The sequence below is a fragment of the Mycteria americana genome, chromosome 1 (assembly GCF_035582795.1).
Source record: "Mycteria americana isolate JAX WOST 10 ecotype Jacksonville Zoo and Gardens chromosome 1, USCA_MyAme_1.0, whole genome shotgun sequence".
NCBI lineage: Eukaryota > Metazoa > Chordata > Aves > Ciconiiformes > Ciconiidae > Mycteria > Mycteria americana.
In genome coordinates, this window is record NC_134365.1 from 59,087,428 (window position 1) to 59,101,388 (window position 13,961).

Sequence of the window (13,961 nt, forward strand, 5' to 3'; positions counted from 1 at the left end):
TCCCTGTGCAGCATGGAGGTGCCAGGCTCCCACTGGGGAGGCTTACCGGGGTGGCCTGGAGGACAGCCGCAGAGCAGGGATTTGCAGCTCAGCCTGTGGACTCCCAAGCTCATACCCCAGCCGCTGCACCAGCCTTCCTCTCCCCTTCCGCAGGCTCGGAGCCAGCAGGGACGCTGCCGGCGCCAGCTGCTCTAATTGAGCATTGTAGAATAAACTTGTGGAATTAGCCTGTTGGCTGCTGGGATAAAATCCAGCGCTGAGTGCAGATCGAAGGAGGCAATCTTGCTGACAGTTTGCAGGGAGACAGCAGGACCTGCAGGACCCGGGCTCCTTCTACAGCTCTGGAAAGGGCAGTGTTTGGCAGCTGAGGACACGGACGGACTGTGATACACACTGCCTCTTCGATGCTACATGTGGTCCAGGCCCTGATGGTCAAAGCTACAGAAGCCTTGGGAGAAATCTGACACTGGTGATAAAAATGGTCAAAGCCAGGCAAGAGACAGCACTAATTCAGAGAAAGACAATTTTTGGGTGCGCCATAAATTTGTGGCTTTTCCTGGTAGCATGGAAGGAGCAGACAAAGTAAGGCCAGGCTCTGAGCCCAGCCTACAGAAGCAACATGGTTTAAGAAGGGGAAGCCTACCCTTGCCAGGTTCCTGTCTGTCCTTGAGGGCGAGACGGTCCAGCTCAGCAGCCGCGGGGAGAGGTCAGCATGGCAGGAGGAGGAAGAGGGAGAAAGCCTTGCAGTGAAAGCACTATCTGCTACCAAGAATAATAAACTCAGCACATTCCCTGCGTGGACCTTACTGTACGGACATGGCTGGTCTGAACACATGTAGCAAATCTGCCAGGTGCCACCTGCTCCCAGCCCTGCTAGATCGCACAGGCAGCAAATTAAAAATCAGATTTGCAGCACGTGCACAGTAAAGTTGCTTTATGGCTGTTTTTCCAGGGTTCCTGAAAATCCAGTCAAGCATTTCCCCGAAAAAGCTGGTGAGCAACTGCCATGCAAGGAGGGCAGGTTTATAGTTCAGCCTCCAGGGCACCCAGCAGAGGGATGAAGGCACTGGAAAGGAGGCCACACGTCGCAGCGAAGCACTTGGCCTGGAGAACAGCAGGCTGAGAAGGCAGATAAAAGTGCAACGGGAAAGACAGGATGTGAAGAGGAAGGCCAGAGAAGGACGGAGGGCTTCCCAGCCTGTGACCACCAGCCTGTGGCAGGAGCCAGTTCATATATGGCCAAGGTTGGATGCAACGAGAGCCCAGGAGCCAGCAGTGAATTTTGCTGCTTTAAAGACAATGATGAAGACTTCGGAAGAAGAGTCTGACCTGAAGAGGTGTGTAAACATCAGGCTTCTCTGCAGGGGGAAGCATTAAGGCTGAAGACTGTTTCCCTTCATTTCTGGGCTTGTCAAGAAGTGCAGGGCAGTGGAGACTAAGCATATGGCACAGGCATACGGACTGTTTGTTGTTTAGCGAGGAAAAAGAACCCAACTGGCTGGTTTTGATGCATTTGTTATAAGAATGAGAAAAGGAACTACTAGAAAATAGTGTTTTAATGTGAACATTAGTCTTCCAATCCTCAGCTGCCTCTTTGAGTGGAAGTATAGTCATGCAAGCTGGAAAGCAACTCCAGTCTTAATGGCTTTCCAAGGCATCTTCAGTCAAGGCAGAGGTGATCTGTTTTATAGGAAGGCCCCTAACGGGCTGGGCACTTGGACTTGCTTTCCTTTCCAGCAGTGTGCCCAGGTGGCCAAGAAGGCCAATAGCATCCTGGCTTGTATCAGAGATAGTGTGGCCAGCAGGACCAGGGAAGTGATCGTGCCCCTGTACTCGGCACTGGGGAGGCTGCACCTCAAATACTGTGTTCAGTTTTGGGCCCTTCACTACAAGAGAGGCATTAAGGTACTGGAGCGTGTCCAAAGAAGAGCAACGAAGCTGGTGAAGGGTCTGGAGCACAAGTCTGATGAGGAGCAGCTGAGGGAACTGGGGTGGTTACCCTGGAGAAAAGGAGGCTGAGGGGAGACCTTATCGTTCTCTACAACTACCTGAAAGGAGGTTGTAGAGAGGTGGGTGTTGGTCTCTTCTCCCAAGTAACAAGCCATAGGACAAGAGAAAACAGCCTCAAATTGCACCAGGGGAGGTTTAGATTGGATATTAGGAAAAATCTCTTCACTGAAAGGGATGTCAAGCATTGGAACAGGCTGCCCAGGGAAGTGGTGGAGTCACCAAGCCTGGAGGTATTTAGAAGACGTGTAGATGTGGTTCTTAGGGACATGGTTTAGTGGCGGACTTGGCAGTGCTTTGGTTAACGGTTGGACTTGGTGATCTTAAAGGTCTTTTCCAACCTGAACGATTCTATGATTCCTTCATTTAAATGTGGCAAACCTCTGGTAACACTGCCTGAGCTGCATATTGTCCTCACTCAGCAAGAGGAGACTGCTGCTCAACGCAGAGCACCTCACGGAGCAACAGCTCTCCAACGAGCCCCGAACTGCGGTGGAGGCTGATGGCGGTGGAGTGTTTGGACTGGAACAGCCACGGTGCTGGAATGAGCCCCTCTTTTACGGATCTGCTAACACCAGCACAGAGCCCAAAAATGGAGAAGTGGGAGACAAGAACAGAAAAACAGATGGGAGCAATTTATCCCGGCTGTTCTCATGAGCATCTTCCAGGGAAGAGTGATTAGCCTTATTAACTGATTAAGTGATTAATTAACTGATGAACTGAAATTATGGATCAAGGATCAAATGATTGCAAGCAAGTGTATTTTGAGTACTTTTCCCGGAAACGACGTATCTCACGTGCCTTTAACGAAAGCTAGAGGCCGGGCGGCGAACCATTTGCAGCAGCAGTGCAGGGGTCAGCAAGACAGGACGAGAGGCGCAGGCAGCTGCGGGGCCCTGGCCGCAGCACGGCACAGGAGACAGGAGGTGCAGTGCCTGGCATGAAGCGGAAAGCAAGACAGACCTGTTCCCTCCCCTCTCCTAGTAAATTTGACCTAAATGTGGCAGCAAATCTCACCTGCTTCAAGACTGGATTTTTTTCTTAGAACCTTTCTTCCCCTTGATAAGAAACTGGAAGGTTACGTCCGTGCCCAGAGGAACATTTATCCCGCACCGGACACTCCTTACGCATGCTCTCTCCTCCGACCCACACCTATACCCAACTCTGTCCCCAGAAAAGGTGGTCTCATGGGCTAAGCCCAAACTGCACATGATCTGTCATCTCCGGGAGACAGCAGCAGCATTACATTCTCTTTTAAGCACCTCACACAGGCTCGGGAGCGAAGCGGAAGCAGTGGAAAGCAAGGGCTTTCAGTTTATCAGTCTGTTTATCATTGCTTCTCTTCGTTCATTCCTTAGTCCAGTTTTCTCTTCAGGACTTCTTGACCCTTTTATCACCATCTCCTAAGCAGGACATGAGCACAGCAACTCCTTCCACCAGTCAGCCCCGCTGAGCCCGTTCAGCCCATTGCCCCGGCTGGGGAGGGCGAGGGACGGGTGCTGCTCGGGTGCTGCGGGGGTTACCTGGAACTGGGATCGCACCCAGCCACCGCCAGCAACCGGCGAGGCAGTTCCAGCACTAATGATGTTTGTCTCTAAAAAGGCTGTTTAGGTGAGACAGTTACAAATTGTATTTTATAAACTGTATTTCTATAAGTGGATTTTTTCGCTAGCGGGGAAAAGTGCTTTAATAATCCCACTTCTGATTAATGGCGGGGTGTCTTGGCAAAGCAGAGACTGCTGCAGCTTCAGTTCTTTCTCAAGGAGGAATTACAAGTGGTAAATAAAGGAGAAAATGCACACCTCTCTGCCTGCACAATATTGATCTAGACTCTTCTTAGGTAAAAGATACCCAGTAAAATTCTCTAAGAGTTAGTTTTTAGCCTGTGAGCTGAAGAGATCTGTAAACTGGATCCTGCTCTTTTTAGGGGTAGAGAAAATTTCAATCACTCTGGCATGTGAACATCTGAGATTTCATGATTTATTTCCCTCACTCCCTAAGAAGAAATACTATCCCAATTACAGAGACAGGGGTCTGAGGCACATGCTGTATTAAATGACAGGTTCATGGTCTCCTAGAGAGGCCGTAGGGCTGAATCCTAACTTCCAGCCCTACGTCTCCCCTCCAGCAGGTCAAGGAAAGCCATTGGGGACAATGCAAAACCTTGAACACCTCATTGTGAACACAGCAAGGGCAACTGCAATTCCCATTCTTCACACATCTTTACCCCTCTACATCAAGTGTTTTGTAACTGCCTCTAAAACACAAAGTCAGTTGAATGATCACACAACTACAACCTGAAAAGTACCTGCTTTTCTACAAAACCATTGCAAAATTTGGAATATATTTTTATTTCAAGAGGCTGTGTGTGTGTGAGAAAATTAAGAGGCACAGTATTAAGTCATGTTTCCTGTCCTGACATGTGGCTTTATTGATATGCTTCTTGTCCAGGGCCCTGTAAGTCTGTTCTCTATCAAAGTCATAAACCTCTTAGCTTCTATCTCCATTTTTATCTGTGAAAACAGGAATTTACCTACCAGACTTCACAATAATTCCACCTCATGTCTGTAGAACAACCTGGCACAACCAGACGGGTGACTGCATGCTAGTAATTGAAGTCTTCATTTGACTAAGCTGAGGATTAGTATTCTTCCAGTACCTGATTTTAGGTCAGATAATTTGAATTCAAGTTCTTCCGAAGGAAAAAAAAAATATTCTTGAGATTGGGCAGTCCCTTGTGTGGTCACGAAGCCCAAGTTATCTTCATGAGATTAGAGGATAAACAGGAGGAGGAAGTTTGTTAGACATCTTATCCCATCCCACTGCCATCAGGTGAGCCAGTTACCCCAAAACCATTCCCAACAGACATTTGCCTACCGTCGGCTTAAGTACTTCTGCTAAGAGACGTTCCACATTTCTAGGAAGTTTAATCATCATTACTGCCGGAGAAGATGTTTCTGACACCTCAGCATTGTTTGTTTGCGCTGCCGTGCTCCGCCGTGCTTTCAGCAGGCACAGAAAATGATGTTTTCTTCCTCTTTGTGACAGCCGGGTACAAACCGAGCGGTTTTGCCATGTGTCACCCCCGGCTTTTCTCCTTAAAAGCCAAGCCCAAGCTTTTTAATCGATAGGGCAAATTTACCACCATTAACATCTCTCTCTTCCCACTCCTACTCATTTTCGTTATTAAGCGGTCATTAGGGGGGAGCGAGATTTCGGAAAACGATACTGGCGTGACAGAGGGCACACCAAAGCGGGAGACAGATGCCTCAACCCGGGCACCTGCCCCCCGCCGGCGCCCTCCCCGCCGGGCCACGGCCCCTCAGCAGCGGCGACAGGTGGCTCCGACGGCCTCGCCCACGAAGCCGGACACGCGGTGGCCAGAGGACGAGGCGCGGTCGCTCCCTCGCCCCGCAGCCCCCACAGCCCGCCGGGACGCTGGCGGACTGTGTCACGGGGGCGCCGGCGCCCACCCGCCGCGCGCCGCGGCTTTTCTAGCCCGGCTCTCCTGCAGCTCTATGGCCGTGACGTACTGAGTACTCTGGGAGAGGGGCGCTTTACGGCAGCCGCGCTCCGCTCCTCCGCGGCGTTCTCCTCTTTTTTTTTTTTTTTTTTTTTTAATTTTACGACAGCGGCGCTGTCGCGCGGCGCTGACGCGGAAAGGGCGGGCCGGGGCTGCGCGCGGCCTCTTTCCTCGCCTGCCGCCGCCGTCGGTGCTGCATCCGCTGCCATCGGGGCCGTGACGGGGCCGCGCAGGTGAGCGGGCTGTCGGGGCCGGCCCGGGGCCGGCCCCCGGTCCTACCGGCACTCGCCCGCGGGCATCGGGACCCCCGGCCCCGCCCCGGCGCTGCCACCGGTTCCGGTGGGGGCCGGGTCCCCGCCCCTCCCCCCCGCACACACAGTGGCAGCGGCGACCGGGGCTCCCCGCACCCCCTCACCCCGCCCCGGCCGCTCCCCTCGGTGCGGGCCCGTCTGGCGGAGGTGGCCTCCCCGCCCTGCCCTCACGGTGGCGGCGCGCCCTGGCCTGTGCCGGGGTCAAGGCCGCGGTCCCCGGTGCCGCACCGCAGCGGGCGTTACGGCGTGCGGCGGGGCTCACCGTGCGGCGGCTGAGGGTTTGGGGGTTTTTTTTGCTTTTTGTCCCCTCTAGAAGTTTAAAAAATGGCGAAGTTTGTGACGCCCGTGATCCAGGACAACCCCTCCGGCTGGGGCCCGTGCGCCGTGCCCGAGCAGTTCAGGGACATGCCCTACCAGCCCTTCAGCAAAGGAGACCGCCTGGGAAAGGTACCTCAGTCATGCCACGGCGCATTGGGCTGCTGCTGAACGAGCCCTGTGTGCCTTCTGGCATCCCACCTCTGCACGCTGCCGCCGGTTTTCGCTTGTTACTACCGTGGCTGCTCCTCTGACACTATTTGCAGTGCATCCTAGCACTTAGCACAGTTGTGAACAATTAGCAGGGCTGGCAAGCAGAGATGGGAGTTGAAAGGATTAGTTCTGGTGCGTACAGCAGTATTTACTTTTGCTGCTTGAAGTCCTGTATATATAAAGTCAGAGGTGGGAGGCAATGTCAGGTTAATAGTCGCTTATTTTGACTGTTTATGCTTGTCCTTAGGTGGCCGATTGGACAGGAGCCACGTATCAGGATAAAAGATACACAAGTACGTGCTGTCTGGCAGCTGCTCCTGTGGTTTATTTCCTACAAAGTTTTCTTCAAGCGTCATTCCTGCTTTCATGTCTCACACCCGCTCTGGTGGTTACCTGCGCGCCTCAGCAAGAGAGGCTCCGTAAACTAGGGGAGCGTGCCACCCTTGGGAGAGCTCTTTGGGGCTCTCCCTGTCCTTGGGGCTTACTCCTCGTTTTTGTACTGCCTCATGACTGAGGCTTCTCAGGGAGACTTGGGGAGGGGAGGAAACATGCTGGCGTAAGGCAGGAGTCCCAATTTATGCGTCAGACTTAGGTGAAGGCAGTTGGAGGGAATTTTGGGGGAGAAAGGGGCAAAGTGTCAGGGTTTTTTTCCTAGAAGCTTGGTGTCAAGATGCTTTGTTTTATTTCCAGACAAGTACTCATCGCAGTTTGGTGGTGGAAGTCAATATGCGTATTTCCATGAGGAGGATGAGACTAGCTTCCAGCTGGTGGATACAGCACGAACACAGAAAACGGCATACCAGAGGAATCGTATGCGATTTGCACAGGTAACATGTTTTCAGGTACAGGTTCAAAGGAGAGCTTTGGCAGCACGGAATTATTTTGCAGCTAAAATGTTCTTTTATTTCGTTCCTTCATTTCTGCAGAGGAACCTTCGGAGAGACAAGGACCGTCGGAACATGCTGCAGTTCAGCATGCAGACGCTGCCAAAGAGTGCCAAGCAGAAGGAGAGGTGAGGCTGCAGATATGAGCATACCGTACTTGGGTTGGAGTGTGTGAACATACTGCTGATAAATTTGTTAAGTTACCGTAACAGAATCCACTAGAACGAACAGCCAGCAAAGAAGAATTTCAGGATATTTCGAGTCCGATGTTCTGATGATGTCACTGGTAGTTATAAGCATGGGTTTCAAACAGCTATCCAAGAATTTAGAAGGATTTTTGAATCATGTTTAGAAAGTAAGCATGATGTTTTAAAGCAGAGCATACCCTTTCTGAAAACTACGTTGCAGTCTTGGGAGGTGAAAATATTTAAAGAGCTGCTCAGAGTAAAGAACAGAGCTTTTAATGCCTCGGGCATCTTGATCAACACACAGCTTAGCAAATGTTTCAGTGGCTTGGTGCCTAGAAGCATTGCTCCTCTGGTGGTAATTTGGAAGTGTAGAAATGGTTGTGGCACGTAGGAATCGAGAACTTCTCTTCATGGCTTCTCTCGTATTTGTCATTTTAGAGATCGTTTGCGCCTACAAAAGAAATTTCAGAAACAGTTTGGAGTGAGGCAGAAATGGGACCAAAAATCACAGGTAAACTAGCAAGCTTTCTGCGCCCTGTGTTGGTTTGGTTTCTCTGGCTGCGCTCACGGGGCAGCTCCTCTTGCACAAGTCCTGATGTGCTGTGTCTCCGTTTCTGTCCCTATCTGTCCTACCTCTGGCCGCACAGCAGAAGCCTCGTGACTCCTCTGTTGAAGTTCGCAGTGATTGGGAGGTGAAAGAAGAGATGGATTTCCCTCGGCTGATGAAGATGCGCTACCTAGAGGTGTCGGAGCCACAGGACATGTGAGTTCCTAAAGCAGCCGTGTGCTTGCTTCCTGAACTGACCGGATTTTTGGAAAGCAGGAGGGCGAGGGTCTCCTGGCCTGGTCCCAGTGTTCTCGTTGAGGTACCCAAAGCAGGGGGAGGTAGTGGAACATCCAGCAGGCCCCTTGGTCCCATGTGGCTTGTGGGTGGTGTTATCTGTAGAGGGGTATCAAGATGGTCCTCTTACCTCTGCAGAGAGTGCTGTGGAGCCCTAGAATACTATGACAAAGCCTTTGACCGCATTACAACGAGGAATGAGAAGCTACTGAGGAGCATTAAGCGCATCTTCCATACCGTCACTACTACTGATGATCCAGTTATCCGAAAGGTATGTTTAATGGTTTGCAAAAACCAATAGCGTGTTTCTTGGTGTGTGTTGTTGTTACAGACCAGCTGTCACCGTCAGACCAGCGTTAAGAGAAGGGCAGAAAAATCGCAGATCCCTAAGCTTGCAAAGGAAAAGAAGCATTAGCTGGTGTCATTGTTTTTCTGAGGTCCAAGGCAGAGCTAGATTAATGCAAAACTAGGAATGCTGGCCAAGGAAAAGCTGTAATTCTGGAAAGGCAAGCAGACCTGTACTTGAGCTATGTTGGGAAAGAAACTTCCATGTCAGAGACCTGGTTCTTGAGGCTTCTGCTTTTGGAGATGAGAAAGGCTTGAAGATTTCTCTCTCTGACCCAGTCAGCAATAAGGAGCCTTGCCTTTTCCCAACAGAATTCACATTTTGTAGTGGGTTTCTTACTTTTTCCTTGTTTGGGTGAGGGTGGGCCTGGCTTGCTGGGTAGTACCTCACACTTTGTCTAGCAATTGGTGATGTACCTACCAGTCTAGCTTCCTCAGCTTGGGCGAAGAAATTCATGATCTGGTTTGCTAACACTTCTGCTTTTGGCTGGGGAAGGGAAGGGGTGTCTGTTCATGTTGCTGAAACACAGTTTTCTCTTCCTCCTGTATCCATAGCTGGCAAAGACCCAAGGGAATGTATTTGCCACAGATGCCATCCTGGCCACGCTGATGAGCTGCACTCGCTCTGTCTATTCCTGGGACATCATTGTCCAGAGAGTTGGATCCAAGCTTTTCTTTGACAAGAGGGACAACTCCGATTTTGGTGAGGAAAAGGCCTGAAAGAAATTGCTGTTACCTTAGCTAGAGAGACGAGTTTTCTTTATGTTTTTTTCTGAGTTTTTTCTATGTCTCGGGGTCCAGACTGAGACACCTGGAACAAGCTGATTACTGTGCTAGCTGTGGGGGTAACTTCAATATTGATCTGATCCAGTGTGGGGCTAGAGACTCACTGAAGCTGATGTAGTTTCTCCCCTGCATATAACCACTTGTGTCTGTTTTCCTTCCCAGACCTCCTGACAGTGAGTGAAACAGCCAATGAACCACCACAGGAGGAGGGCAACTCCTTTAATTCTCCACGCAACCTTGCCATGGAAGCAACCTACATCAATCATAACTTCTCCCAGCAGTGTCTGAGGATGGTAAGGTTGAGCAGTGCTGGGTAGAAGGGTCTGTGTTTCAGAGAGTCTCCAGAAGAGACTTCATTAAGGCTGCTTTAATACAGCACAGAAGCGTTTTAATTGACAGAGGTATGTTACACTGATCTTCTTTCAGTTTTGAAAGAGGTGGGATTACTTCTGGTGAGCATTGTGGCTTTGTTGTAGAAAGATTTTCACCTTTATTCCACAAAGAAGAAATCCCCCTCCCGCTGGTGAAGCAGGCAGGCTTCTGAGTACACTTAGGGAAGCTGAAGTACCAGTAGAACTACTGCTTACAGCAAAGTGACTAATGTGAAGATGAGGCTTCTCATCAGCTATCTTAATATTTTGGCGTTTTTCTATATAAGGGAAATTAGCTACTGTTGCTATAAGAGAGTGTTTATCCAGTAGGGGAGAGCTCACTCAGGTTTGGTTTTTTTTTTCTCTAACGTGCCCTTCTGTTTTCTTCTGCAGGGAAAGGAAAAATACAAGTTTCCCAACCCAAATCCCTTTGTGGAGGATGACATGGATAAAAACGAAGTAGCCTCTGTTGCATACAGGTATGTTGATCTCTCTCTAATGCCCAGGTTTGGCAAAGGGGCAGGATGTCAGTGTGATACAGAGGTAAAATGAGTCAGGAATGTTACTGATAGAAGCTTTACCATGAGAGGGATTTGTGGATGTCCTCAACAGTGAACAGGTAGAGGAGGAAAGGATTTTGTTGAGTGCTTGCATCAATCTGGAAGAGAACAAGGGTCAGAAATAACCAGCTGGATTGTTTGTTGGCAGATACCGAAGGTGGAAGCTGGGAGATGATATAGATCTCATTGTCCGCTGTGAACATGATGGCGTGATGACAGGAGCAAATGGAGAAGTGTCTTTCATCAACATCAAAACACTGAACGAGTGGGATTCCAGGGTGAGGAAGAATGAGATCCCAAAGCTAGCTCTAACTGCTTCACTGCTGCCTGACATGCCAGGTACAGCAGGCAAGATGAGACAAACATCTGGCGGTGTCCCCGGGTCGTTACGTTCCACCAAAGGCCCATAACTTTGGTGGCCAAGCAGTGCTGATGGGATTCTCCCCCAGATGTGAGGTAGCTGGTTTGAACCCTCTTGGCCCCCGGAGTTCGGCACAGTAGCCAGTCTGTTCCCATACTTCCCTTGTGAATGCTTCCCTCACAAACTTCCCTTCCTAACCAGTGCCACGAATGTTGGCCAATCCCCACTGTTCGCTTTCCTCCCTTTCTGGTGCAAGGGCTTTCCCTGTAGGTTGCTGTTCGCATTCCCTCTTATGGTATCGTAAGGTAGATGGAAGAAACTTCCCTACGTGTTGTCAAGATGGCTGAAGAGATGACTGCTGCTGGCTTGTTAGGTTGACCCTAGTTTCGATTCTCCTCTCAGTATTGCAATGGAGTAGACTGGCGCCAGAAGCTCGACTCTCAGAGAGGAGCTGTGATTGCCACAGAGCTGAAAAACAACAGCTACAAATTAGCCCGCTGGACGTGTTGTGCACTGCTGGCTGGATCAGAATATCTTAAACTCGGGTAAGATGGGGTTTTCACACCAAACATCTTTCAGGTGCATTTTCCATTATTTAACCCAGTACATGTCAAAGTGAACCATTTGTAGAATGAGTAATCACAAAATCAGCCCATGTTTGGAGTGGCCAAGAGGGGAAGGCTTGTGATGAGCACACCAGCATTGGTGTAAACTGCTTCCCTTCAGCATCTGGCTGATGTGTCCTCCGCTGTGACGGACCTTGTGAGACCCCATGCACATGACAGGCAGGCGGCCTCCATGGCTCTCAGCCTGTTTGCTGAGATTGCCAACAAGGGAAATAAATGCAGCGGCTGTGCTACCTGCCAGGCATTTGATTGAGATCCTCAGTGCCCCCTTAATGAGACATTGGGTGGAGGGGGGGTGTCGCCACAGCCCATTTCAAACTGTCGGCTTAAAATCAGTTGAGTCTGTGCCCTGCTGTTGATGGCCTGGATGGGCTGCTTTTTGTGCTAGCTGCTTCCAGGCATCCAGTTGCCCAGACATCCTGGTCAGAGTGCTTTTCCTGTGGTTTCTTTGCACAGCACCAGCACAGAGTTGGTGAGTCCCCTAGCTAGGACTCCCATTGTTAGCTTTCACAGCAGATGATATGGCTGATCACATATAATAGGTATATAATATATATATACTTATATACAAGACGTACCTTTTTTTTTTTTTTTGCTGTGGATAGTGAACGAGGCATTTGCTGACTTGGTTCTGCTGGTTCTGCAATCCTAGCTTCTGTCCTCAGATATGGCACTGATGCATTCACATGTGTTTTAAGTCCAAACTCCCTGCTAATCATGCTGTTGCTTAATTTTTATCTGTGGGACTAGTTCTTCTATATCTTTTTTACCACCGCATCTGATTTGGGGTAGTGTTACATCACTGATTGGCAGCTCGTAGCCAGGAGATCCTCTTAGCTTTCAGTGTTGGAGCATTAGGATTTTTCAGCCCAGAAAACAAAATGAAACTGATCACAGTGCCTTTGTCGGCGTCGTTCTTCTGCTGGTCGGGCTTAATCTCCTGATATCCCTCTGGTTCCTTCTTGCCCCTCCAGGTACGTATCCCGTTACCACGTGAAGGACTCTGCCCGGCACGTGATCCTGGGCACGCAGCAGTTCAAGCCAAATGAGTTTGCCAGCCAGATTAACCTGAGCATAGAGAACGCCTGGGGCATCCTGCGATGCGTCATCGACATCTGCATGAAGCTGGATGAGGGGAAGTACCTCATCCTCAAAGACCCCAACAAGCAGGTGATCCGGATCTACAGCTTGCCTGATGGCACCTTCAGCTCTGATGAAGATGAGGAGGATGAGGAGGAAGAAGAGGAAGAGGAAGGTTTGTAGCATACTTGGTGTTTTATGCCTTTAAGTGATCTGCTGGTCACTGGATGAAAAGGGGTGACCTATGATAAAGACCAGATCTAAAGGGTGAGATCTGACTAGTGCAGCGACGAGAGCGGAGTGAGGCTGGAGAACGTGTAGTCCCGAGGATGGGACTCGGTGGCGGAAAAGGCGTGTGTGAGTGACATTGGCAGTACTCAACTGGAAGCAAAAAGAGCTGCAGGTTAGAAATGCCGATGTTGTGCCTCTGTATGGATACTGAGCGAGGACTGATTTTAGCAGGGCTGGGGGAGAGGGCCCGGGTCCGGAGCACCGAGTGGGAAAGCGGAGCTTGCCAAGAGGCCCTTCATTCAACGGCCCCGGGATCTGGGGGGGGTGGGTGCTGGTTTCTGTTGGTGTACGGGGATATTTTTTTACTGCAGCTTCAGAAGTGGGAGTGATTATAAGATGACACATTCAGAATGCGTGGTGACCTAGCCTGACTGAGGTAACTCAGTGAAGGGTTTTATGAAGTGAATGTTGAAGTTGAGCAATCACTAGTGGGCCAGTCTGAGAGTTCCGGAGGATCGCTGGTGCTGCAGTGTCGACTGCTGTCATCGCTTCGCTGCCTAAAACCATCTGTGATCCCCGACGCATGATGTGCCTGTGCTCTGTCGACAGTGGGAAACCATTTGACCTGGAACTCTTGCTTCTGTGATAAGAAAAATACCTTCCAGCTCTTTTTTTTTTTTTTTTTTTAAGGCTGTAAACTTATCCTGGCTGCTCTGGTTTTTATTATGGAAATTTTAGGTCGCTGCATAATTTGCTCAGGAACGTAAATTGCTAAATTCCAAGTGACGTGTGTGTGGTCTGGGCAGAGGGACAGGGGCGTAGGGGTGGGGGGGACAGGCAGGCCGAGGTGGGATGAATATCCCTGAAGGGGCAGGCGTGGTTTCCCTCGTGCTTTGCGGCATTTCCTTGGCAGAGGGGGTTTCCGTCGGGGCTTGGGGTGGTTTTCTTTCCCCAGCTGCGTTGGCTTCATTACTGTTTCTCTTCTCTTTCAGAGGAAGAGAGCTGAGCCCTGCGGTCAGCTCGGCGGGGCCGCAGCGCCCGGGGAAGCCCTCCCTCGCCCTGCCGGTGGAGGGGCGGAGGGGGGCCGCGCCTTCGCACCCGGCTCCTCCACGAACAGATGATGAGGGGGGAGAAAGCGGAATAAAGTGACTTTTCATCCGTGACGCTGCCTTGTGTGTGCCTGGGGCCGGGTGCCCTCCGCCGGCGCGGGGGAGGGCAGGCTGGGGCGGCCGGGGGCGGGACAGCCGCCGGGGCGGGAGGTGCAGGCCGGCCGCCGGCGCCGGTGCGAGATAGGCGGTGCCCGGCCTTGCCCGCGCGCG

The 13,961-nt window shown here is 50.8% G+C and overlaps 1 protein-coding gene across 2 annotated transcripts; it reads left to right on the forward strand.

The window, feature by feature from the left end:
* Window positions 1-5,606: 5,606 nt before the first annotated feature.
* Window positions 5,607-13,805, forward strand: EIF3D (eukaryotic translation initiation factor 3 subunit D). Of its 2 annotated transcripts, none has more exons than XM_075501376.1 (15): window positions 5,607-5,763; window positions 6,155-6,288; window positions 6,617-6,662; window positions 7,060-7,196; window positions 7,296-7,381; window positions 7,880-7,952; window positions 8,089-8,204; window positions 8,421-8,553; window positions 9,183-9,330; window positions 9,576-9,706; window positions 10,178-10,263; window positions 10,493-10,622; window positions 11,108-11,250; window positions 12,306-12,586; window positions 13,635-13,805. In XM_075501376.1, exons 2-15 carry the CDS (start codon window positions 6,166-6,168, stop codon window positions 13,646-13,648), a joined length of 1,647 nt encoding a protein of 548 aa, XP_075357491.1. In that variant the 5' UTR covers window positions 5,607-5,763; window positions 6,155-6,165; the 3' UTR covers window positions 13,649-13,805. The 2 variants fall into 2 exon arrangements, with proteins under 2 accessions (XP_075357491.1, XP_075357494.1); XM_075501379.1 differs by having other exon boundaries at window positions 8,092-8,204.
* Window positions 13,806-13,961: the final 156 nt, after the last annotated feature.